The 25,678-nt window shown below is 39.2% G+C and overlaps 1 protein-coding gene across 5 annotated transcripts; it reads right to left on the reverse strand.

The window, feature by feature from the left end:
* Positions 1-121: 121 nt before the first annotated feature.
* rufy3 (RUN and FYVE domain containing 3) lies at positions 122-24,214 on the reverse strand. Of its 5 annotated transcripts, none has more exons than XM_036597868.1 (18): positions 23,687-24,214; positions 11,471-11,644; positions 11,253-11,370; positions 11,059-11,160; positions 10,835-10,958; positions 8,922-8,986; positions 8,590-8,655; positions 8,412-8,481; positions 8,103-8,195; positions 7,771-7,854; positions 7,187-7,354; positions 6,561-6,658; positions 4,207-4,326; positions 2,657-2,780; positions 2,466-2,542; positions 2,319-2,343; positions 1,999-2,070; positions 122-1,048 (listed from the first exon to the last, which is right to left on the reverse strand). In XM_036597868.1, the coding sequence occupies exons 1-18, from the start codon at positions 23,964-23,966 to the stop codon at positions 896-898; spliced, it is 2,013 nt and encodes a 670-aa protein (XP_036453761.1). In that variant the 5' UTR covers positions 23,967-24,214; the 3' UTR covers positions 122-895. The 5 variants fall into 5 exon arrangements, with proteins under 5 accessions (XP_036453761.1, XP_036453763.1, XP_036453762.1 ...); XM_036597870.1 differs by having other exon boundaries at positions 122-1,088; XM_036597869.1 differs by lacking the exon at positions 23,687-24,214 and adding an exon at positions 15,918-16,590.
* Between the last annotated feature and the right edge of the window lie 1,464 nt (positions 24,215-25,678).

Raw genomic sequence — 25,678 nt, forward strand, 5'->3', positions numbered from 1 at the left:
CATCAGTGATGGCAGCTTGTAACGAATGAAACAGACATACCTGTTTGTTACTTTGTACTGTGAATATTCAACACATATTGGAAACTGTTCACAGTGTAAGAGGTTTGTGCAAATAAGCTAATCCATTTAAAGTGAATCTTTATTGAGGAGCTATAATACCCAAGTAAGTACATTAAAGTTTAGCAAACCAAATTACATTCTTTCAGCATGATAGATCATTATAATTGTGGTCTCAGCTCCCACGGTTGATAAATATGTAGAGATGATTCAGCACAAAAAAGTTTTTACTTTAAAAAGTTATAATAAAAAGAAACCAACAAATGTGATGCACTTGAAAATGGCATGTAAACTCTAATGCTTTGGCTCAATAAAATGTCAGCTATGATTATGTTCACCAAGTAACTGAGTAAGGCAGCTCCACACTGTTAAAACCCTAGTGCATGGTGCCAGCTCAATGGCATAATTGCAATGTGTTCAAATTGCACTGTTTAAAATACAGTTTAAAAATCATCGGAAGTATTAAATATTATCTTTCATCCTGGACAGTAGCCAGAAAGTAACTGTCTTGGTGTCAGCGAATGATTGTAGTCATCTCTTAATGAAAACCATATGAATCAGAAACAGAAAAAGAAAAAAAAAATACACAATTCAAGTAGTACAAGTCCACTCAGTGGACAACATCACTCATCTCCTAACTGATACTGAATTTAAGCAAGATAGAAGACTCAGTTAAGTCACACAAAGCCCTTAAAACTATCCCTTTTCAGCAAGCATCACAAAGAAGAAGCCACTTGTGCGGCCGTTACTGGTTAAAGGTTCAAAATATGATATTGAAGTCTGGGGTCTTCCAGTTATTAATAACCTTTACTGATATAAATGTCCATAGGCAGGTGACTCAGGAAGGAGTTGAGGGGGTTGAGGCGTACTGCTGCAGTAAGGTGGAGTAGCATGTGTTACACACATGTTCTGGGTTGATGGAAGAGGGCAGGGGGAGCTCATTGGCGATACAGCTTTCACAGAACACTCCTCTGCAGTTCTTGCACTCGCGCTGGAATGGCAGAGCAAGACAAGATCCACATAACCATTCACTGCATTAGAAGGAGAAATGTACTCGTCAGATGCATGTAGTGAGCCCTGCCTAAACAAATGGGGGGACGATGAATTACACAGTAACTTTTATGAAACTACTAAAAGGTAAAAGTATGTAGTTATGAGCATAAAAAAGGAACGTCTCGATCCATAAGCAGGCCTATAGAGTTTAAAGTGTTATCCATACACGTTTTTGTCTAAATAAAGCCACAGTCATACTGAACGTGAGTAAAATTTGTCTGGTGAAAAAGCCAATTCACCTGGAAGTGGAAACATGCTCCCAGTAGTGGAAGCAGTTCATCAAGATGAACTTTCAACCTGGGAATTTGCAAACCTCAGAAGGATGAGCCAATAGAAAACAAGAGGTTGAGCTGTGCTGTCTTTCTGAATATAAAATATAAAAAGAAACTGCCCCTAGTCAACATGATGTTTCCTGTCTGCCACAGTTTTAAAAAAAAAAGAGTTAACTAGCTAACATCAACATTGCATCAACATGCATTTTGGGTGATCAGATACGGTTCAGATTTCACTTGACCACATGAAAACACAGGTGCAGATACCCCCTTGGGGGGAGGGAGAGAGTGAACAATAGTAAAATAAAACAACACACATTTTGATGTGCCCTGGCAAAGAAAATAGGCAACAGCTGGGTATGACTAAGGCTTAAGAATTAAATCTATTCTTGGCCAAAGGAGCAAAAAGGTGGTCTGAAATTTAACACCCAGATGAACAAGAAAAATCAAACCCTTACAGGACAAATGTGACCAATGCAGTAAATAATGTGGAGCTTCCGTCTTTCCCTTTGAGTCACTCAAAGTAACTGTTTATATTGTTCATATTAAAGTAATTTGTGACTTTTTCTGTATAGAATTTCTTTTTGGGACCTCCCTGAATCCAAATAACTCGTACCTTAGTCCTGGTTAGAGATTCTGGACATTCGCACATTTGGCAGACAGAAGGCTCCGGCTCGTGAGACCGATCCTATTAAACAGAAAATATTGTGAATTCTTACTACATACAGGAACATTCAGTATGCTGATTTTCTGATTACGTACTGATAGTGTTTTGTTATATGCATACAGTACACGTTTTAAATGTATTAAAATAGAACAAAAAGGTCAAGCTGGGTGAGGTCTTTAGACAAGCAGGGACTTTACCCCACCAGCACAACATGTATTAAAGGGTGTAGTGCACTTTGTTTCTTTTATGTGCTAATAAATGTGACGTACTTGCTCTTCTTCATGTGAAAGTGACCTAGAAAAAGAAAGATAAAGTGTTCATTGCCCTTTGTGTAGCTTCAGACACGTCGTTCAGATGATCTGCAGTCTTTAAATATGTATTGTTCTGTTTTGAATAACAGCAAAGATGTAACTTACAAACTTGAGCTCAGACTCGTTTTCTCTTCCAGCACATTTCGGAGTGTGTCGTTCTCTTTTTTGACTGCTTCCAGTTCCTGCATGGAAAACATGACTTCACTAAAAGAGCAACACGTCATCCTTAATGGCTGTCTAATGTCTCAATAAGCATCAGTGAAAGTCTAAATCCGGATGCAAAAAGAAGTGGATACTTTTTTGATCTCCTCCACTTGCTGCCTCACGTCTCTCTGTGGGGGTGTTCTCCCCAGCACAGCGTCAGATTGCTGGCCTCCTCGCCGCTCCCTCTCCTTCCTCAGCTCCTGCTCCAAACTGGTCCTGTCCCCAAAATACACACACTATTCAGTATCTTTAATTCTGTGATTCAGACGTGCATAACAAACACAAGATGAGTTTTATCTTGTGTAGGGCTGAACGATTTGGGGGGCAATACCTAACAGCGATTTTTCTGACTAAGATTACGATGCTGTTCTGTACACTACATAATATGCTCATCATTCTGTCACATTCCGTCGCATTAACAGCATTGCAAACTCACTAGTAACCTGAACATCATAACAGTACGTGGTTCATTGCACGTGGCGTAGAATTTTCCTTCTTTTTCCTTCGCTATCGCCTTGTCCCTTGAGGGCTGTGTCCGTCAATAATGCAAATGGACCTGTCAGTTGGTCGTGGATTTCAAATACATTTTTGAAATAAATTTTCTTCGTAGGCTACTCTCATAAACTAAGATTACGTTCACATTACCAAGTTAAAGTGGCATAAATCCACAGATCAGTTCCAACAGAGCCGTGTGGACACACAAATCCGATCTTTTCAAATCCAACCTGAACCACATAGATTATCAATTCATGAAAAAAATATTTATTAGCCTGCTATAGCTGTAATCAGTCTTTTAACTCACCAGGAACACCAACAATGTCAGAGACTTTCTGTTACAGGGTATTTCTTTTACTTTTGTCTTTGTTTTAGTTTTAGATTGGACAAAATGGGGAACCTGGACACAGCTGTTATTAACTTTTCGTCCGTGTTGTTCAGATTGAACTATGTAGCAACATCCTCCTTGTGGACGGACAATGGACAGTTGCTTCTGCCTGATTGGTCAGCTCTTTAAGGCTGCTGTGTGTGATTTGCATTAAGTTAAAATCAAATCAACACTTTGCACCACTCGCTGTCCCACAGTTACAGATTTTTTCACTCCTTCCCGTTGAAAATGAATGGAAGTGAAATTTCTAATGATGAACACGCGTGGACAGTGGACATGTACCACAGGAGTCTGAAAATGTACAAAAGAGTGACTTTACTTACTCAAATACTTCTGCTGTGAATAATTTGGAGAAGGGCAGCTGAGCACAGAAAAGGGTTGAAATGTGTTCTATGTTATGACTATTCTGTACCTGCTACAGTACATCTTCTGGGTACTACCTATTGTGGTGCAATGTGAGATTTCAGAAGTGCACTGGATAGACTAGGGACTTTTAAAATAATGCACTTTGTAAAGAATAGGAGGCACATTTCTGCTGCTCCCTAGTGGCCATAAATGTTAACTGTACCATGACAGCATTCTGAAGAAAAAAAGAAAGTAGTCCTGAAAGCTATTTATTCAAAATAAACTATCAGCACAATTAGCATTAGGTCAAGATTATCAAACCAAAAGTCAATGAAACAAAACAAACAAACAAATAAATAAATAAATGGCGGTCATGTCCCTGAGCTGATATTTAGGTGCTGGAACACTAAATACCTCTGCTTTCGTAACTGCTCCACCTGTTGCTGCAGACTCTCAATCTTGTCCCCAAACTCCTGCTTGAAGAGCCTGTTAGCCTCCTCGGCCAGGTCCCTCTGCTTCTCCGCCTGCTTAGATCTGGAGTTGAGCCAGATGAACTTAATGAGGTAAAAAATGAAAAAACTAAAAAGCAAATGGTAGGGAGGAGAATCAATAATGTAAAGATCAAAGTAAAAAACTGAGAGAACTAAATAGTAAAACAAAACTGAATAGTAAAAAAGTAAATACAAAAAAAGTCTTCAAGTAGAGAGATGGAAAATGGCCAATGCAGAAGCTACATGGATGCTAAAGAAAGCAAGGAAGTCCAGGTGCTTGTTTTTTTGTTGTTTTATTATGCTACTGTACTACAGTTTACATCTATTGTTAAAGTCCACATACACTTTTCATCATTCCATTGCAATTTAGAGGATAACCTCCTCCATCCAAACCTTAAAAGAATTTATTTTTGGGCTTTCACAAGACTGTGGCTTTCACATTTGGCATCGACTACCACCTCACGCTTCTCAGCAGCCATTTCAGACCTCAGTTTAAATTGCGCTTTAATGTAATTCAGGCACATGATCTTTCACCAAACAGAAAACTGCAACCAAAACCTCCTGAGTATACGCTTTCGATTTAGAGTCAGTTGCATAATATCTTAAACGGGAGTCTATTTAAGCACACTCATCACATTGGATGGCCTTGAGCTTGTGTCAGGGCTTATGCAGGTCCATTTCACTTAGGATGCTTGGTACAATTTACAGTATTGAAAAGTTTTTAACTCAAAGCATGATTTCGAAGCATAATTTTGGCAAAAGAACATTTTTCATTTCATACCATCCTGCACATGTTGGGATTTTTTATTTTTGCTTAACTGGCATCATTTCTGAATTACATGTATTTCTGTATGTTGAACTGAGCTATGCTTTCCATGGCCAAAGGCTTTGCACAGTAACAATCTTTTATAACATCCTGCCAATTGGTCTGTCAAAGAGTATGAAGATACATTAGAGATACAAGAGATATGCACTGCTTTGTTACCATTGCCTATATATAAACTGCTGGCCCAAAGCTTTCCAAAACCAACACAAAAGCCAAAAGTCAATGCAGATCTTGAGCCTTTCTCACACTTTCTGAAACGGCTGCATTTTGTACCTTGTAAAACACGAAGATGGAGAGACTAGAGAGAGGAGAGCTGGTTTAGAGTATGCTATTCAAAGTATAGGCAAAAAAATGGTAGTCCATGTGAGAAAGGAACTGCGACAGATCTGAAACCCAATATAAAATAAATACCCTAACTGTTTCTATAATATGCAAAGTCAAATTTAGGATCTGTATTGATGAAACTATTATTTGTTGTTTGCAAACGATTTATTGTTGCTTTTGCAGCAGTTTTCCTGCGGCTGAATTCAAGTTTCGTGCTTGTTTGATCACGTCTTTCTCGCTGGCCAAAGTAATGGAGAGGAGGAGAAAGGAAGATGTGGAAGGGATGCAAAATGAAAAGACAGAAGAAAATAACAAGAAACAGGCAGTAGAGAGGAGTTATTTTGGGAAAGAACCGTAGCACTTGCAGAGTGAAAGAGTAAAGGATAATCAAGAACTCGAAAAAGCCAAGAGGAGATTAGTCCTCCAATAACATCTGTATTGAGGCTGAATTAGTATTGCAGCATCTTTAAAATATAAAAATAATTTGAAAACAAAAAGTCTGGATAATTAAGTCATTGAGATGTAAACAAAGTCATTCAGAGTGATTTGACATGAAACGCTCTGTTCTAGAGAAATTTACTGATTCAGAATTGTTCACAGTGGTGGCGATCCATATGTCCAATAAGTTTAATGCCTATAAAACTCCACCACAGAAAACTATTACATAAGGCAGGCACAAATGCCTTGCCTGATGCCTGGGGGGGATTGATTTAGGGTAGTTTTGGCTTTTTATATCCATTTATCATTTATGGAGAAGCACATGCAGGGCTTTGTGAGACCAAAACATTTTTCCCCCAGATTTACCACTATTTATCAGTATCAACACATACATATAAACATATACATACAAAAATTCTGAAGACAAGTGCAGGTTCACTTGTCATTTTAGATGATAAACAAAATGGCTATGTTTGTGTTGTAAACATCACAACCCCTGGCTCCTATCACCACCACTGCAAAGAAATCTGAGTCAGTGAGTTTCTCTACAGTAAACCATTTCACATCAAACCATTCTGACTGTCCTTTAATCAAAATGTGTACAATGGCTGTGCTCAGAATAACTCTCTCAACGATGACAGTATGTGTGTTTGTTAGTTCATGCAGCGTTAACGCATGTGAGTCATTACCTGTTCTCCAGTTGTTTGATAGTGGCTGCCATCTGATTAGTTTTGTCTTCCAAGCGAATGATGATTTCATTCTTCTGTTTCACACTGGCCTCTGAGCTCTGTAGATAATGCACATACACGCAGAGAACCCATTTAGCAAACACCACTCTGGTGTGGTAAGGATCTTAACAGGCATGGCATAAATTGTGGTAATACGATCTAACAGTACGCATCCACTAGCCGTGCAGCATCCTATTAATTTCAGTGGAGAGCTCAGTAAATTTCTACTTTATCCAAATGAGTCCAGTCACGCACTGCGCTTAGCCAATCCAGCACAAGTAAACTGTCTCGCAGTGCAAAGAGTGGAAACAATGACAATCTTTCTTTTTTGAAGTTTAGCAAAATATTAAAATATCTATTTTTAAACATAACTCCTAATTATGAGAAACATAGGTCTACATTTTATTGTCATTGTAAGGTTGGTTCCTACGGTTCCTGCCTTTTTCTTAATTCACCCAATAAAAACAGCACAGAAATGCCTAACCGTGGTAAGCTGAGAGATCTGGGGGCTGTGGAATGCGCTCACAAAAAGTACAAGTGGACACATGCCATCAAATGCACATATTGCTGTAATCAACCTTTATTACCTGTGACTTGTGGGAGAGCTCATGGTTAAGTCTGCGCAGATCATCTAGCTGCTGTCTGAGCTCCACCAGCGCGTCATGTTTCTCACAGATGTCCTTCTCCAGCATCTTCATGGACAGCTCCATCTCCTGTCTCATCCCTATCTGCACTTCCAGCTCTTTCTCCACATCCTACAAATAATCAAATGCTATTTAGTGCGAGTGCATAGTTTTCTTCTCAACTCAACACCATCAACAACTGCTCAAATGTAAACCTCTTAAATGTTTCTCAAAACTGAAATTCACACTTTTTCCCCCTCATACCAAATGTAGTTGATCAGCAAAAATCAGCATTTGTTTTTTTTAATTTTGTACTGGAGCTACAAGACTAATGTATACATCACTATATACATCACTAATTAGCATCATGCAAACTGAATGACAGTCACACACTTCCCCCAAAGCATGTTCGTTGTTAAGTAATCTCAAATTTGAAGTAAATTTGATTTTTCACCAAATTATTAAAGTACAAACTGGATAAAAAAAAAGACATACTTCCCCCCACAACCCATCTCTGCAACACATAGACACACTCATATGAGACTGACCAGTCGGAGCTGGGTCTCCTCTTTGAGCTGTTTTCGAGTCTCTCCAAGTACTTGGCCGTCTGCAGTTCCTTCTGGTCTTGATGCCTTGAAAAAACAAACAGAAATCCCCTCAGTCATGCAGCTGGATATTTAAATCTTCGAAATCCCCCATTTAATAAAACTGTGTAAAGTCAGTTAAAGTTAGACTGTTCTGTTACTTTTGGCATGCAAAATCTGTACATGTGCTAAGGAATATACAGACAGGAACACTGTCTCCACTGTATGTGCATGTGTGCATGAGCGTGCGTGCAAAAACCCGCCACGTAACAAATATGAAGTAAAAGCTAGTGTACCTTGCGACTAGACTCCACAAGGTAAGAGCTCTCTTCTTTCACCCTCTCCACCTCCTCTTGTAAAGTGATGATTCTGTTGTTCGCAACTGCAAGCTGTGACATGAGACCAGAGATGTAGTTGGTGGCAACACCACAATACATGCCAATCTCTGTTCACATCAAAATGGCATAAGACAAAGTCTCAGAATAAAATAGATTTACAGCTGAGGAGACTAAACTTCCTCCTGTCACCTTACTCTAAAGTTACCATTTTGGAGATTTTCTTTGGACAGCAACGATATACATTTATATTTAAAACTACATTATTACCTCCTCTGTTAGTTTTGTGTTTGATTTCTCAAGTGCATCCACTTTGGCTTGTAGGTTATTAACAGAAGCACTGTGAAAGGGGAAGAATGTGTGGCATGAGATTAATCATCATCTTCATGTAAGCCAGAAATCAGGAACACACAACAGGAAGCAGTCATATCTGGAGAAACGACTGTACCTTAAATGTCTGTTTAGTTCCTCAACGTAATTTTTCTGGTCAAGGATAGCAGTGATTTGTCCATCACTGGGGAAAATCACAAAAAAGTTAAGAACTGCTCAGAACCTCATGAATAGTGGCAAAACTATGGCCAAAATAAAAATGTCTCTCTTTAAAATGACATAGTAGTTCATATTAATGTCATGTAAAACATGTACACTTTATAAATGTTGATTTAAATGTTCATGAACATGTTATGAAGCGTTTATATAAGATGTTATGAATGTGCTATGTAGACACCCTTCAAGAACTTGGTAAAGGAAAATTACAAGGTACAATGAATATCAACTCACCCCTCTGTGCTTTTGCTGCTGTGCCCTCCATCTTTGAGATACATAGAAAAATCTATCACCCCAACCTGCAGAAATGCCACAGAACAGGGGATGTAAATGATTACTGGTTAACCATCAACTGACACCTATGTTCAAACCATGCTATTGGTTAAAAACACATTAATACCCTTTATTTCAAATAGACAACAGTTCAGATCTGAACAACTGAGCTTATCATTCAACCTGAGGAACATTTTTGAACTGTACATAAGAAGGTGCAAATGGCAACTAGCTCCATGAGACAGGACTACTAAAATCACGCAGCTAAAAACAGGTGCTCAGGTGCTTGTGTATTGTATATTCCAGTAATTTCTTCAACGTTTTGGTATTTGGTCATATCGTCATGAGCATATTATAGTTGTCAGCTCTTGGTTCAAACAAAACCAAATTCTTATGTAAGGTATGTATAGTGCAGTTTGGCCCCCACTTATCAGTACTATGTTCCATGGTCTATAGAAGGAACTATATTTTGGAGCACTAATACAGAATTCAGTTCATGTATGCGTTCTTAAGTGTGTGTATATCAGGTGTTCTATAATGGCATTAAACGTTTCTGTTTTAGGACTGGTATTTTGATGGCTTGGTTACCGAATCACCAACTAAACACACTCAGTTATTGGTTATCTCCAAATTGTTGTCATGGCCAATTTAGTCTTGCTCGCCGGACATCTGTCTATTGGATGAGAGTATGCTGCTTTTCACCGGGTAACATGGCAAAGAATGGCTTATCTTGTCAGGAAGAGGCTGTTTGACCAATCAGGCGACTGTGAAAATCCTAACAATACACCCCGACTGGTAATTTCATTAGGAACACCTTCTTGTACCCTGTGTCCATTTTACAAGCTTACTATACAGACTGTAGTTCATCTGTTTCTCTGCATTCTTTGTTAGTCCCACTTCATCCTGTTCTTCAATTGTCAGGACTCCCACAGGACCACCACAGAGCAGGTATTATTTGGGTGGTGGATTATTCTCACCAGTCCCTGTAAAATTCCCTGTAGTTACTGAATAATAAGTATTTGTTTGAAATAAACCTGGAATGCTAAGGGGTTAAACACCTCAATGTAACTGCTGGACTGAGAATAGTCCACCAATCAAAAACATCAAGCTAACAGCATCCTGTGGGCAGCATTCTGTGACCACAGATGAAGGACTAGAAAATGACAAACACAAACTGTGCAGCAACAGATGAGCTATCGTCTCTGACTTTACATCTACAAGGTGGACCAAAAAGGCAGTTATATCTAATAGAGTGGACACTGAGTCGACAATGTTCGAAAAAAACTCCAGCAGCACTGCTGTATCTGATCCACTCATACCAGCGCAACCAACACACCACCACCACAGCAGTGTCACCGCAGTGCTCAGAATGATGCACCACCAATATAATACCTGCTCTGTGGTGGTCCTGGTGGTTCTTGACCACTGAAGAACAGGGTGAAAGGGGGCTAAAAAAAATTATGCAAAAAATATATCTGTAATTGTAGAACTACAAAGTGTACCTACCAGGTAAATGACCGGATAAAATGGACAATGAGTGTAGATACAAGGAGATGTACTTAATGAGGTGGCTGGTCTGTGTATATCTTGCTCTAAAAAGCTAGTTTTACTATAAGAATGTCCTGTGCAGCAAGCTGTTTCCTATTCCTTACTAGAATTTAGTATCCAAATGCCACGGAAGTGCACAGACATGGACACGTGGATAGCCAATCACAATGCATCTGAGGTCGGCTTTGTGTGCAAAAGATATCAGTTGCTTCATTTCCGAGAGGTAAGGCGACTGAGGCTAAGAGTATGTGCAAATAAACAGTAGAGTTTAACAAGTTACTTCATCTAATCAGTAACAATCTTTTAAAATAAACGTATTACTGTACCTGAGAGTCCAGGTCTTCTCCTTTCATACACAAGTTTGCATCAATGACATTCAGCCCCACCAACAGTCCTGCAATTACTGCTCCTTCTTCTTCCATCATCAAAGCATTGGGCTCATAGAACTCACTAAAGGAAAGACCAAAAGCAGCATGTCTAGGACCTCCTTTAGAAGAGCAAAAAAACTGTTAAAATAACAGCATCTTATCATTTGTTCCTTTGGACCAACCTTAAAAGGTCCTTTCTGTTGATGATGGTCTTCATGTAGTCCGAGAGCTTCTTCTGCATTAAGGCCAATCGCAGCCATGCTCTGCCTCTTCCCAAAGGAGTTCTAATAGAAGGAAACGGTTCTGAATCAGAAAGCATGTAAAACATCCAAGAGGAAACCATGCTCAGGTTGACTGAAGGATTGACTTGTCTTACTTGAGCCCTGGAAGGTCTTTGACGCTGGCTGTGATCTCACCAGCTTCCGGAGTCAACTTCTCCACTAGCTCCAGGGGGCCCCAAAAGGACTTGTTCTGACCAAGGAATGTCTTCTTAGCTTTAATACATGAAGAATTGGGACAAAGGGGTCACCAAATGAGGACACTGGATGCACAAAGCAGAAAGAGGAAATTGAAACAATGCAATCTGGTGCATACTTTTGAGTCCATGCTTCAGGCAGTGCTCCATCACTACGAAAAACTGCTGCAACGGAGCATAGTCCGAGTCCAGAGTTCGGCCCAGGTTTAGTGCAGACTCAATCAGACCCTTAATGCTCAGCTTGGCCATGTTCATCAGGTTAAGCCTCTCGATGGCGATTGGGTCCTTAGGATCTGAGGGCACATGAAAGATCACACACCACATTATAAGGCACTACTGTCTAAGACTTTGCCTATGTTTAGAGAGATGGTGAATTTTTATTACCACACAGGTGGTCCTTCCCTTCTGAAAACCATACAATTTGATTCAGGTCTCAAAAACAATGAACAAATTACCCTTTTTTATTCATCAGTCATTTTGGTTCCAATGTAATGTGAGTGTGATACTTGGCAATGCACACCCAAATCAACTAGGAGCTTCTGAATATCCTCATTCCTATGGTCACAAGGCAGCTTCACAGCATGGAAAATAGTAAAAATAAGCCTAACTTCAGTATTATTGAGTACTTTATATCAAATATGTAAGTCACTTACCATGGTAAGTTTTAAAAGGTTTTAACCAACTTCAACTCAATTAATAGTCAAACCAAATGTAGGAACCTGGCTTTCAAGGCACAAGAAACCTATAGTATATAACGACAATTTCTGACCTCATTCACAACATCTGTAACTGCCACAAAATAATCCCAGTTTAATTGTGTGCTTAAAAAAGTGCATTATTTCTGAAGTGGTCCCCTTTTACATTATGCTAAAATGACACATATGAACGTATATTTTCTTGCATTGTTTGTCTTTTAAAAAGAGGTGCTTGCACTGTCTAGAAGACTGAAGGAGAAAAAAGTAATGTTTCTGAGTCTAATTAACCCATCATTGCAGAGCACTTCCATAAAACACTAATTCAAAAAAGTCTCATTAGTTCGTCTGTATGTGTGACAGAAAAAAACATATCAGGCATTTAGAAACAGGAAACTCATTCTTCACAATTCTACGCATGAAAATTACTAACACAGGATATAAAAGCTCATTTTATATAATTTTAGTGTAGTGGTAATCGGGCTGTGACAACGTCAAAAGATCTTATTTTAGCATTTGTTTTTATGCTACTCTAAATCAAAGTGACAGCCTACTTCTCCATAAGGCAGCACTAAAGCACTGAGGGTCAAATAAGGTGAGAATAGATTTCTTGTGACAAAACAATAGAACCAACTTCTCAGCACTGCAGGAACTAATTTAAGGTGCAGATTTACAAGGAAATGGAGTGAGTGCGAAATGTCTAAAACACCATGCAAGTGCCAGGAAAAAACAGCCAGAGAGAACAAGGTGGGGCAGATGGAGAGAAAGACAGAGGGACAGAATCTGGAAAAAAAAAGACATACAAACAGAATAAGTTCATCTAGCTAGCGAAACAGCTACAAGTTACAATAACTACAAAGCAGGGCACCTATGACCGAAAGAGGAACGAGAACAGAAATAGAAACATAAAAAAAAGCAATGCGAGACGGAAAACAAGCATGACAGAGACGACCAGTGAACATCAGCCTTCAGAGTAGCCGTGCGGTGTGCTGTTGAGAGGGGCTGCAGCTATTGTGTGAAAAGGGCAGGGCTGGATGGCCACTTAAAACAGCTGTTATGGCTGGATGGTGCCTGAGGTGAGAGTGATGGGAGAAAGCGATGCCGCCATACGCACCTTTAAACTCATCAAGCATTTGCATTTGTTCCATCAATTCTGTGAAATCCTCCCATGAATCTTTGCAAAGGGCAATGAAAAAGAAAAAAACAAAAACAAACAAAAAAAAACAAACAAACAAAAATTGTTGTTTCATGTGTTTCATGCTTATCATTGGTGTAGACTAAAGCAACTACAAGAAGCAATGCTCCCAGAAGACTTTGCAGCTAAGACATGGCCATGAAGCTCTTATTAATATGATTATTCAGGCTTTAGTATCATTACTATAATCTACATGAATAACTGTAAAATTTAAAAGTAATTTGGAAAAACTCTTTCCAAATTTATTTGTTGGCATTACCTAAAATCTCATTTTACACTCCAGCAGTTAATCTTGAATCAGCCACAAATGCAACTGACAAAGTCTCATAAAGCCTAAACGTTTATCGCTTTTGCCCAGCCACCACTGCCACCACAAATAAAAGAAATGAACAGTTGTAAAATGCAAGCCAGACCTTCTACAAGCTCTCCCCTTAGTGGCAGTTTTATGGATTCAAACATCAAGAAAGCAGTGAAACAACTAACTCAGTGAGCCAGGAACACGCCCCACAGTAGAACTGTTTCAGATTAAATCACTGCTACCCTGAATTTAATGGCTGCCTACAGTCTAAAACGGTTGTATCCTAGTTATATGAAGCCTATCAAATTTGCTGCATTTTGTTCTCCATCATAGAGAAGAATCATTCAAACATGCAGCGAACCACTGTTGCATTCAAATGGTTCTTGGACATAATGTGTACATATTTCCATTGCCTTTACTGACGAACCACTGGATCTCATTTTTAAGGATGTAGTGTGAATCAATATTGTGAAAATAAAACTGGCTTAAAATAAAAAACCAGAGTGTCAAGAAGCTCAGTGTTTTGCTCATCTGTGCAGAGAACACTTATCTTGCCTCAACCGAAACCAGTATTTGTCCAACTGAATGCCCCAAGGAAGAATTTAATATTCCAGTTCCATCTCCACACCACTGGAAATAACACTGCTTTCATACATATTCACTAGGCAAATGGCCCTACTGTGTGGATTATGTGTATAATCTAACCGTGAAAGGCTCTCCGTGGGGAAGTGCTGAGTCAAATGCATTAAGACAGGCGCTACACACAGTAGCACAGGCTGTCCACACACATAACTGCCAGTGTACAGCGAACTATTAAAAGTGACTTACTGAATGATGTACCATGCGCAAATGCAAACTGACTTTGGTCATGGTCTCACATGTCTATGAGGACAACCTTGGAAGAAACAGTAATGTTTGAAGGTGTTATCACTTCAAAATGCAAACAACTGATTTAGCAAGTGTCAAAGGAAAATCAAAACAGAAGGCACTCTATTAGGGTACTTAGAAAGAAGGAAAAGAAAAGCACACACTCAAACAAACATCACATCACTTTATCTCTTACAGTATGAAGCCAGTTCTGCTTCCTGCATCTACAGGAATAATGCATTACCTAGAAGAGCAGATGCTGTAATCTACTCTGGGCCCATGGGCCACATCTTTTCCTATGGGAACTGATCACGACTCAACACAATAACATGCTGAGTGGCAGACCCATCCTCGTCTCCAGGGTAACAGCACTGCTGTCAGATTCTCATCATTTCATGCTAACGTGGCTGTGTGGATCTTGACTCTCCTGGGATGAACTGATAGTACTGAGTGCAGCGTCAATGATTTGTTTGAGCTCTGGCATCAGTCCTTACTATGTATAGAGATCTCCCTCTTCATATCCAGTAAGTATCCACTTTTTCAGCGATATGGAATCCGATCCTTTCATTCTTATTTGGATTCATGTTTGCTTTTACAAGAGATGCCTGTTAGCTTATCTAGCCACACAAATCTGGCCAGGTTTACAACAAATTAGTAATAAAAATATTAGTGTACAACACAGTGCAACAGTGCCTAACACACCGCAACCCAATTTACAAGTTGCTTTTCTCAAGAGAGAACAAGATAGCTCTAGAGAAAACAAAACAGCTTATTTGTTCACTTAAAGCACTGGCCAAAATAGTGTCAAAACAACAAACACTAGTAAATAGGCTTTCACAGCTAGGTAAAGAGAAATAGGAATATAAATGTAAATATTTATCATGTATTTGCATATAGGTCTCAGCTTTCAAATAATGTTTGCCAGATGAATTACCAACAAAAAGGTAACAGGACAGAGCTGAAGGTTTTCCACTGTAATGCATTTAGAGAGTTTTCTATTTATAACAGAACTGGAGTGTTGCTTAATTTAATCAACATGACCACAATTTCCAGAAGATTTATTGAAAACAACAGGACAGTGTACAGTTTGCCAGTGCTAAATTATGTTGTATTCAGTCTTAAGCCAAAAAGGACTAAAGCTTTAAGCATCTCAAGACACTGTAAAATGTAGCAGTCAACACAACATAAGGGATATAGGAATAGACGAGACTGGACACAAAAGGAACTAAATGAAAAGTGATGTTTTTTTCCCACCACGGTTAAATACATATCAAATTCTTGACTGCATCCTCGACAAAACGTATCTTTGACTAAATACAGCATTAATCTTTTTCTTCCAGGGCCTCTGGCTGACACGCCTTAATTGACAAACAAGCATCCTCCACTTACAGCAGGACTAAATTGAAAAAACAGTCTCCACTCAAAACTCCCTAAAAACTACAATTCCAAGCAGGCTTGTGGGAACGCTGGCAGCATGATGGTGGAGGGCTCGGCCAGTGCGGCCCAGCACCTACCTTCATGGGCTGGCTCGGGGTCAGGCGTGAGCGAGATGTCGTTCAGCTCGCGCAGGCACAGCCACTCGCCATCCACAGACACGCGAAAGTTGCAGAGATAGATGGTCTCCCGGGCGGCCTGCGTGATCTTGTCCGTGGTGGGGGTGGGGGCCTCGCTCTGGGGCGTCAGATCAGACATGGTGACTCAGCTGCTAGCAGAGAGACGACAACAACAACACTGCCAGCGATGGCGGCCCTCACCAAACGCAGGGCAGGATGCCGATCAAGAGGGGGAGGGGAATAAAATTCCACTTAAGCTCCTGCCAGTGGTCCTCGCAAGCACAATGGAAAGAAAGGGGGAAGAAAAGAGAAAAGGAAAACAATGGGACAAAATAGGGCAGGGCAATGAAAGGCAAACAGCAGCCACCAAGAGAACTGCGAAACGATGGAATTCTTCTTGTCACTCCCCTCAACTCCCCCCCAAAGCAAATGAATGAGGAGAAAATCCACCGTATGAATAAAGGCTGCCCTGTCCTCCGGTCCGGCTCACCAAGCTCAGAGGATTGAGATGTTGCGCGAGGATGAGTGGCCAAGCTACAATCCCAATCGTTCTCTCTCTCTCTCTCTCTCTCTCCTCCTCCTCCTACACAGCCCCCGTTCTGAATAAGCTGGATTGGCTGTGCGCACTGCAATCAAGTGGGTGTTGACCAAGATGGCCGCTGTGATGCTGAGCAGGATTGTGGGAGTCACGTGAGCAGATGGTGCAAGCGTAGAGAGATTTATTCCCTAGAGGCCGGGCTGATGCAGGAGTGTGCTCATCCGTGATCCACTTCTCTTGGCTCAGAGAGGCTGCCTGAGAGAGGGACACAGGCTCTACTAATCAAGCCTTGATTGTGGCCACTGTAAACAGAATGCATTTTCTGGTTCAAGATTGGGGGTTCAAGCATTAGAGAACAGATTTATTGCGATAAAACTCTCCAGTTATAAAGTCTATTTTACCAACAGTTCAGTTCTGGCATATAGAATGAAAAAGGACTTGGTAAATGTCAAATAGAATCACCAATCTTCGCATAACAGTTTGTATGCTTGCTTGAGGTGGATAACTTTGCTGGTAGAAAAAAAAGATATAAATTAGGATGAAAAAACATTTGCCAAATAAATAAGCAAATGTGAAGGGAATAAAGTTATGTGACTGATCAAATTTTTCATTTTTTGTCCACTGTAAAACTCACCTAATGAGCAAACTAACCACCAATAAATTGTCATTTTCTGAGAGATTGGCCCTTATTCATTAAAGCTGCATACAGTCAAATCCGACCGCAACTTTCACCAACAGTTTTGTTATTCAGTAATTATATCTTTGGTGTATCTTAATTTGAGTGTACAGGCTTAACAATCAGGAAAAAAAGCCTGCTTAGCAGTTTACTAACCAAAACTTCAACCGTTTCCAAAAGAGTCGGGACACTGTGCAAAATGTAAATTAAAGTAGAATGCAATAATATGCAAATTATGTAAATTCTTTATTTAACTGAAAATAGTACAAAGACAACATACTAAACAACGAAACTGAGAAATTTTATTCCCATTTTGAATTTGATGCCAGCAACACGTTCCAAAAAGTTGGGACATTGTGGCATGTTTACCGCTGTGCTGCATCACCTCTTCTTTTAATAACACTCTGTAAGCATTTGGTAACTGGAGACCGACTGCTGTAGTTTTGAAAGTGAAATGTTATCCCATTCTTGCTTGATATAGGATTTCAGGTAATCAGCTGTTCTGGGTATCCTCTGTCACACTTTTCGTTTCATAATGCGCCAAATGTTTTTCTGGCCAGTTTAGCACCCAGACTCTTACTATAAAGTCATGCTGTTGTAATACATGCAGAATGTAGTTTGGCATCGTCTTGCTGAATTAAGCAAGGCCTTCTCTAAAAAAAGACATCATCAGGATGGCAGTATATGTTGAAAAACCTTTATATGTCATTCAGCATTAACAGTGTCTTCACACATGTGCAACTCACCCATACCATGTGCACTAATACGCCTCGCACAATCATGGATGCCTGCTTTTGAATTGTGCACTGATAACAAAGCTGGGTGGTCCTTAGCCTGGAGGCAGGCTAAAACGTCTACGATTTCCAAAAAGAACTTCAAATTTTGATTCATCTGACCACAGAACACTTTTCCACTTCTTCTCAGTCCATGTTAAATGAGAAGCGGTGTTTCTAGTTCCTGTTTATTTATGGTTTCTTCTTTGCATGGTAGAGTTTTAACTTGCATTTGTGGAAGCAGTGATAAAGTGTTCGGTGTTCACAGACAGTGGTTTTCGGAAGTGTTCCTGAACCCATGCAGTGATTTCCACTAAAGAATCATGTCTGTTTTCATTGCAGTGTCACCTGAATGCCTGAAGATCACAGCCAGCCAACAATGGTTTTCGTCTTTGTTCCTCCTTTGCTCCTATTTCTCCGGATTCTCTGAATCTTGATAAAATGATATAATGTACTGTAGATGATGAAATTTGACATTGCTATTTGATCACAGAGTGGTGAACCCTTTATTATCATCTTCACTTCTGAAAGAATCAGGGGACTCTGGGATGCTCTTTTTATACCCAATCATGTTACTGACCTGTTGCCAATTAACCAGCAGGTGTTTTTTTTTTTTTAGCATTACACAACTTTAGCAGTCTTTTGTGGCCCCTGTCCCAACTTTTTTGAAATATGTTGCTGGCATCAAATTCAAAATGGGCATATATTTTTCAAAAACAACACAATTTGTCAGTTTCAACACTTGCTATGTTGTCTCTGTACTATTTTTATTAAATATAGGGTTTAAATGATTTGCACATCATTGCATTCTGTTTTTATTAACATTTTGCATAGCATCCCAACTGTTTTAAAAATGGGGATGTATTATCAAAATGATCTAAAATAACAATGATAAAAATATAAAATAACAATAATACCAATCATTTATGCACATGGCACTCCAGTACAAAAGTGGGTGTGCTCATTTTATGCGCATATTGGAATAAAGAAATATGCTTTTGCTTTATGCTACTGACACCACTCAGAACCTAAAAAACAAAACAAAGCTAGTGCAGAAGCATCTTATACACTAAAATAATAGGTAAACAATCACACTACACAAATCACCTCATTCTATTGTCTTAAAAACTACAGTGCTATTCAGAAAGGATTTTTTATATGACAAAGCAGGGTAATACAATTTCTTCCACCATTTCTCAGTTATTTTAGTCCCTTCCAAATGCACCATGTCAGTCATATTTAAGGACTGCATGCTCCCGCCTCAGTAAAGATTCTGGCTGCCTTTTACCTTCTAAAAAACAAACCACAGAAATAGCCCTATATTAACCCTGTGAAAATCGACATGTCAGTAAAAACACTGTTACATCCTGTGAAAAGCAGTTTCTTAAGTATGGAGGCACTTGACGCATTTACTTGTGTTCCCTCTGCCTAAAACCAAGCTGATATGCACTGTCCTACCTCAAGCATACATTTCAGAACATTAAATCTATAAAAATTACAGAAAAAAAATGTTTGATTTTGTGCGATTATGTAGACTTCCCAAGCTAATGACAATGGTGGACACAATTCACCCTCCTAAGACAGCAAAATGTATGGTTGGGGTAAACAGAACAACAGCTAAATTAAATGTTTTGTACTCATCTCTTTAGTAAAGGCAGTCTGTAAATCAAGCAGCCACTCCAATTTCTGTTACTTACACGAAGATTTCTTATCCCTTGTGAATTGGCCATAAACATTACAGACGTCCTGTGGTAAACCTGCCTCTCCCCACTGAAAACTAATCCCTTCTGAATAGTACTGAATAGTGCTTTTTCACATTTTATTCTTTCCAGTTATTCTAATTTTAATACTATAAAGTTTGGTCAATAGTATATAAAAGGGCCACTGCATCTACATTATGTCTCTATGCTCTTATGATGTGAAACACAAACAATATCCATAATATTAACCAAAACAGCACCAAGAAGTTTCTAAACATTAAACGTTTCTGTGTAAACTCACTTTCCTTATATTTCTCAGAGACGTTTTTAGAGATGTGACCATTGAGAGTTCTATTACATGGATAACCAACCTGCTTATAAAAAGTTTACACATCCTATAAAGCCTTTCCAATTTCATGCAAATGCAAAGAAAATTCTTTGAAGAAGAAAACCATGTAAACGGTCACCCTCAACTGATTAAGTCAACATTCTCAGCAATGCCAAGACCAAATCAATATAAAACTCAACATAATGTTTCTTTCAAATGGAAAACTTTTGATGGAAGATGGAAAATCAGTCTTACAATCATTAAAATTGTTTAAGCTATCAAAAAAAACAAAATGCATAAGCTAACACACACACAAACACACACACACACACACACACACAGACATACAGAAATGTAAATGCCATATTATCACATTTCTTTGAACATTGCTGACCTGACTGAACAAATCCATAAGATCAATGTGAACATTTTCAGTGGAGATGAATTCTGTCACATAAAGCTCAGTGGTTGCAATTCTGTCAAAACACAAATGAATGGCTATTGTGCACTTCTGTAGATTAAAAGAAACCATGGCATGAATTTGTAAATTTGTTAACTGACTGGTCAAATTCCCTGAGCAAAATATACTGATATCAGATATACTGCTTCTTGCACAAACACTGTATAAGTTCCCCACTACTAGCAAAAAAAGCTGTATAAATCTAGATAATGACTAGATAAGTGTATAAACGAAATGTCTCCAGTAGTATCAACAGAAACTGCTCTCCTGCAACAAATAAATTCAGTCCCAATCTGAACCCATATTTGTCAAACTGAATGAATGTTAATCTGGGATTAGTTTATGCTTTTTACATAGCACTGAATATGACTACATGCACTGATGAGAGCTATCCTGACACATAGTTATTTGCCAGCAAATATGAATGCAAAGTTTTGCACGTGTAGCATAATCAATATAATCAACTCATTACATTTCACAATCTCCCTCAAATGCATTCCACAGCAACAGCCAGACAGGGCAAAAACTCAAAGTTCCAAAGTCTTCCAACACAATCAGCACAGCACTTGTCTTTAAGCAATGAAAGGTGTTAAAGGACAGCAATAACGGGTCCCTACCATTAAAAAAAATATAATCCAGCACAATTTAGACTGAGAGCATTATCTAGTTCAGAAACAAATATCTAAGATGTAAAAATTCTTTCAATCACAAAACTTCTTTTTTTCAAGCATTCATCATGAAAAACCATTTTTTTGGAGTTACCAATGGTTTAGTGTTTTTTGTATATCCTATTTTAACAGGCTGGCATCTATGCTTAAAATATGGGGCCTCCAAGCACTCCACATTTTTGGGTCTTTATTGCTCCAACTTGCCCAATTCAACTTAATAAACCCATTGTGAGTGGGATCAAAGACCACTGGTGCATCCTCACTACTTACAAAACTGGAATTACAGCCCATAATTACAACTAATAATTCAGTGTCCTATTTTTGGCCAATGAACACCAATGAATGTACAGTTACTGGAGCTGGGCATGTCCATTCTTTCCAACAACACAAAAGGAATTTAGTAGATGACACTATCGCCACACAATGAAGAGTGGCAACACAATTCCAGGCAGGAATGCCACTGCTATACCAACCACAGTCTTAAGTGTACATTCATCTAGGCCTGGGAACCACTCTGGATAAAAGTGTCTACTGAGTAAATGTTAAATATTTACACAGAGCAGTGTAAATGATTACCAAAAGCCATGTCCAGTTTAGCCATGTCATGTGTACATAATGATCACTCTATTAGGTTTTAGCGTTTTTCTGCATATGCACTACACATTATGGTCTGAACTTGCGTTAAAATGTAAAAATATAAAATATACTGCATTCTGCCACCTTGAAATGGTACTTGCAAGTGATCCACAATAAATGGCCTTTTGTAATTGTCATAATTCTATGTTGCTGAGGTTTGGCCTGCAGGGTAAGTCTTTGGGATGGTGAAAAAAAGACATAGAAGGTACATATGAAACTAAGCTGACCGCAGCTGAAACACCTGTGTCTGGGGGCAGCTTATGTAGATGACACATTTGCCACAAGATTACGTGCTGTCTCTCACTCCCTGGTTGGGATGGGCATAACTGCAGCAGTAGAATCTACTGGCACTAGTCAGAACTGCTGTTAAGTTGACCGAGTTAAACATTTGCCCCCAAACTTTATATTTTTTCTTTAGGCCATTTATTGTGGATCACTTGCAAGTACCATTTCAAGGTGGCAGCATGCACAGCACAGACAAACTCTAGATACTCAGTTTTTATTCATAGCCAAATGTCTTTATCCAAGAGATGTACATCCCACACATATTTATACCAAATGACTCACAGACACATTGGTTGACAGTAATAGGAAGTTCGATTCAGTATACTGAACTGATTCTTTTGAACTGCCAATTAAAGGGGAACTCCACTGATTTTTCAAAATTAAAAACAAAACCATTTCGAGTGGTTTGGTATGAAATGTTCTGTTACAGAGAAACTTACCGAGTCAGAATTGTTCACAGTGGTGGTGATAGGAACCAGACATCTAAAGAGTTTAACACCTCTAAAAGTTCCCTCACAGAAAAGTATTACAAGAAATGATTATGAATATATTGCCTGAAGCCTGAGACATTGTGTTGCAGTAGTTTTGTAATAAAGTTTTGGTCTAAAACAAATGTAAACAACTTATTTTAATCTATTCATGGGGAAGGGATACATAGAGGGTGTTCTAAAGCAAAATAGTCCCTAAAGAAAACTTATTTGATTGACCATTATTTTACCATCATCAGTGTTTCAAAAAAAATTTAGAAGCCATGTATAAGTTCTCTGGTGTTTTTGAATAGTACATAAAATGGCTGTATTTGTGTGGCAGACACTGGGACTCCTAGTTCTCATCACAACCACAGTAAAGAGATCAGTCTGTAATTTTCTCTGCAAATGAATCACTTTACATCAAATCGAATGACTTTGTTTTTATCTCAACCACTGAATTATGTAGATATTTTGAAAAATCAGTGGAATTCCCCTTTAAATCAACAGAACTCGCTTACAGAATTCATTGAAATGAGTCAGGTAAACTGATGAGCAATGGCTTTGGATTCATGTCATGTTCATGACATGTACCCACTAATGAAGCCAGACTCGACTCGCAGGGCTTCATGCACACAAAACAAACAAGACTACAGAAAGGGGAAGCCAGCTACAGAGAGAAATTTATGCAAATCCAAGGAGTCTGCTCTTTGTGTTACAGTGGGGTCTCTTACACTGTGACTGTATAGGTGTAAAATATTAACGTTTATTATGTGAACCTTTAGTAGAAACGTTAAGCCTGTAACACAGGGGCACTCAATCCTGAACCTGGAGATCTACCACCCTGAAGAGTTCAGATCCAACACACCTGACTCTGAAACGAAGAGGCCCCCGAAGGCCTTCATTACTGGTTAAGGTGTGTTAGATTAGGGGTGGAACTATAATTTGCAGGGTGGCAGATCTCCAGGACCAGGACTGGCCACACCTGCTGTAACACAAGCATTGTGCAGTATCAGTATTAGTTCGATTCAGTGAAACGATTCCTTTACGAGTCAGTCGCTGACATTGAAACCTAATCCAGCGCTGCACTGAGGGCAGCTAGCTCCGCGTAAACAACCAGCTGGCAAGCACTGCAAAAGCACTCAGTTTATGTGTGATAACACTAGTTTTACACATTTATAGTCATGTGAAACACTCACTCTTCGGCTTCTTGCTCCTCTCGATGTGAAACTCATACTGCACTGAAACAGGCGCTGGAACAGGCGAGCCTTTCCTCGCAAACTGTACGTTAGCAGAACTCAGGGCTTCCTTGAAGTAAATGACCGAGGTTGGGGCGAACGACTCGTCCGGACTGCTGGCCAAATGGCCGTTGTTGTCTTCAAAGCGGAGCGGGCCGAGTCCCAGCGGGCTCTGTGCTGTTAAACTTTGGGAAACTTCAGTGAGCTTCGGGTCCGGCGGGTTTGCGTCGGGCTCCGCCATCTTCCGTTACAACTCACTCATGTGACCGTTTCTCTCTCTCTCTCTCAGCTGCAGCTCAGCTCCGCTGTTTTTCTCACTGCGCCTTCGAAATTTCACTCTGTGGCTCTCAGCGCACTGCAACGCCCACTGTAACCAGGAGCTGCAGAAAGTGCAGGAAACAACAGCGACCAGATTTCCTTTCCTCAGCTGTTTCGTTTTTTCTTCTTCCAAAACACAGAAAAACTTCAAGCAACGCGTCACGCGGCGTGACGTAGACGCGCGAGTGCGCGAGAGCGGTTTAAAGGCACAGAGCCTCATTTAGCGCTCAGCTGACTCAGCACTTCCAGATGTGGGTTACTCAGATTCGTTTACAGCAACTGTATACAGAGGTGGACGAAGTACACAAATCATGTACTTGAGTTAAAGTAGAGATACCCAAGGTAAAATACTACTCCAGTAAAAGGAGAAGTTCCTCCCTTTAGACATGCACTTGAGTAAAGATATTTGCCTTCAAATGTACTTAAGTATCGAAAGTAAAAGTACTAAAAGTTTAATTATGACTCTAATGTGCTATTACCATTTTTGTAACAAGACTCTTGCTTCATCAACTCATTTTAGGTGAAAACACTCTAATGTCACTCTTGGTAAACCAATATTTTAATAGAATGTCATTAATTAGTCTGACACTGATGTCTATTAAAATTATCATAAGCACAAACACTGAAGGCAAACAGTTTCCATTAGAACCAAGAACCAAGTGGCCATGAAATAACTTTTTGCAAACAAGCAAAGTTTCAGTTTAAGATTTATTAAGTTTAATAAAAGTTTAATAAAAACTTGCTTTAAACACAGGTTCACAAATGAGTTTTCTTTTGCTATATTGCATCTGTAGGTCTCTGTTCATAAACATAAACTAGCAAAAAACAAATTTACTATGAAATGAAAGTGTTTGTATAAATTCAGAAAAAAGAAACATGCCAGTCACAACTGCATATGTGTGCATATTTCTATATTGTGGTCTATTTACACAAGTTAGTTCCATCATTTATGTAGGAATAGGCACTCCCAAAATTTTATGCTGTTGCACTGACGTTGAACCGTATGCTTGCACTGGGTCGGTATGTCCAACAGGTCAAAACAAGCTCAAAACAAAGTGCACACTGTACCCTGATTGGTGCACTTGATTCATGCTTCTTTCGTTTTGACGTGTTACGTTTTTATACACACATAAGCCAAAAGAACAACAGATTTCACATAATTTAGTGGAGTAAAAAGTAAGATATTTGACTTTGAAATGTAGCGGAGTGAAAGTAAAAAGTCGCCCAAAATGGAAATTCAATAAAGTACAGATACATGAAAAAACTATTTAAGTACAGTAATAAATTACATTTACTTCGCTACTGTACACCACTGACTGTATACACTACAAGGTTTTTTAGTTGGAGGTGCTGATATTTTTGGTAGCATGTATGTGACGTGAACAATGATGCCATGGAACATGATTAACCTTTTTGTTTTGTTTTTGTTTTTTTGCTAATTTACATCAGTCATACAGTGCTACAATGATGCCAGATGTGATAATACATATAGACAGGTTTCCTGTTTACAAACATTACTGGATGCACGCGCAGCCAGGGGGCAAACTGCTTTGGTAACCTAGCCAGTCGCTAGATTGTAACGTCAACTATTGTAATCAACAATGATTGAAATCAAGATGTTGCATTGTTTGTAAA

The sequence above is a fragment of the Colossoma macropomum genome, unplaced genomic scaffold (genome assembly GCF_904425465.1).
Source record: "Colossoma macropomum unplaced genomic scaffold, Colossoma_macropomum, whole genome shotgun sequence".
In the NCBI taxonomy this organism is placed as follows: domain Eukaryota; kingdom Metazoa; phylum Chordata; class Actinopteri; order Characiformes; family Serrasalmidae; genus Colossoma; species Colossoma macropomum.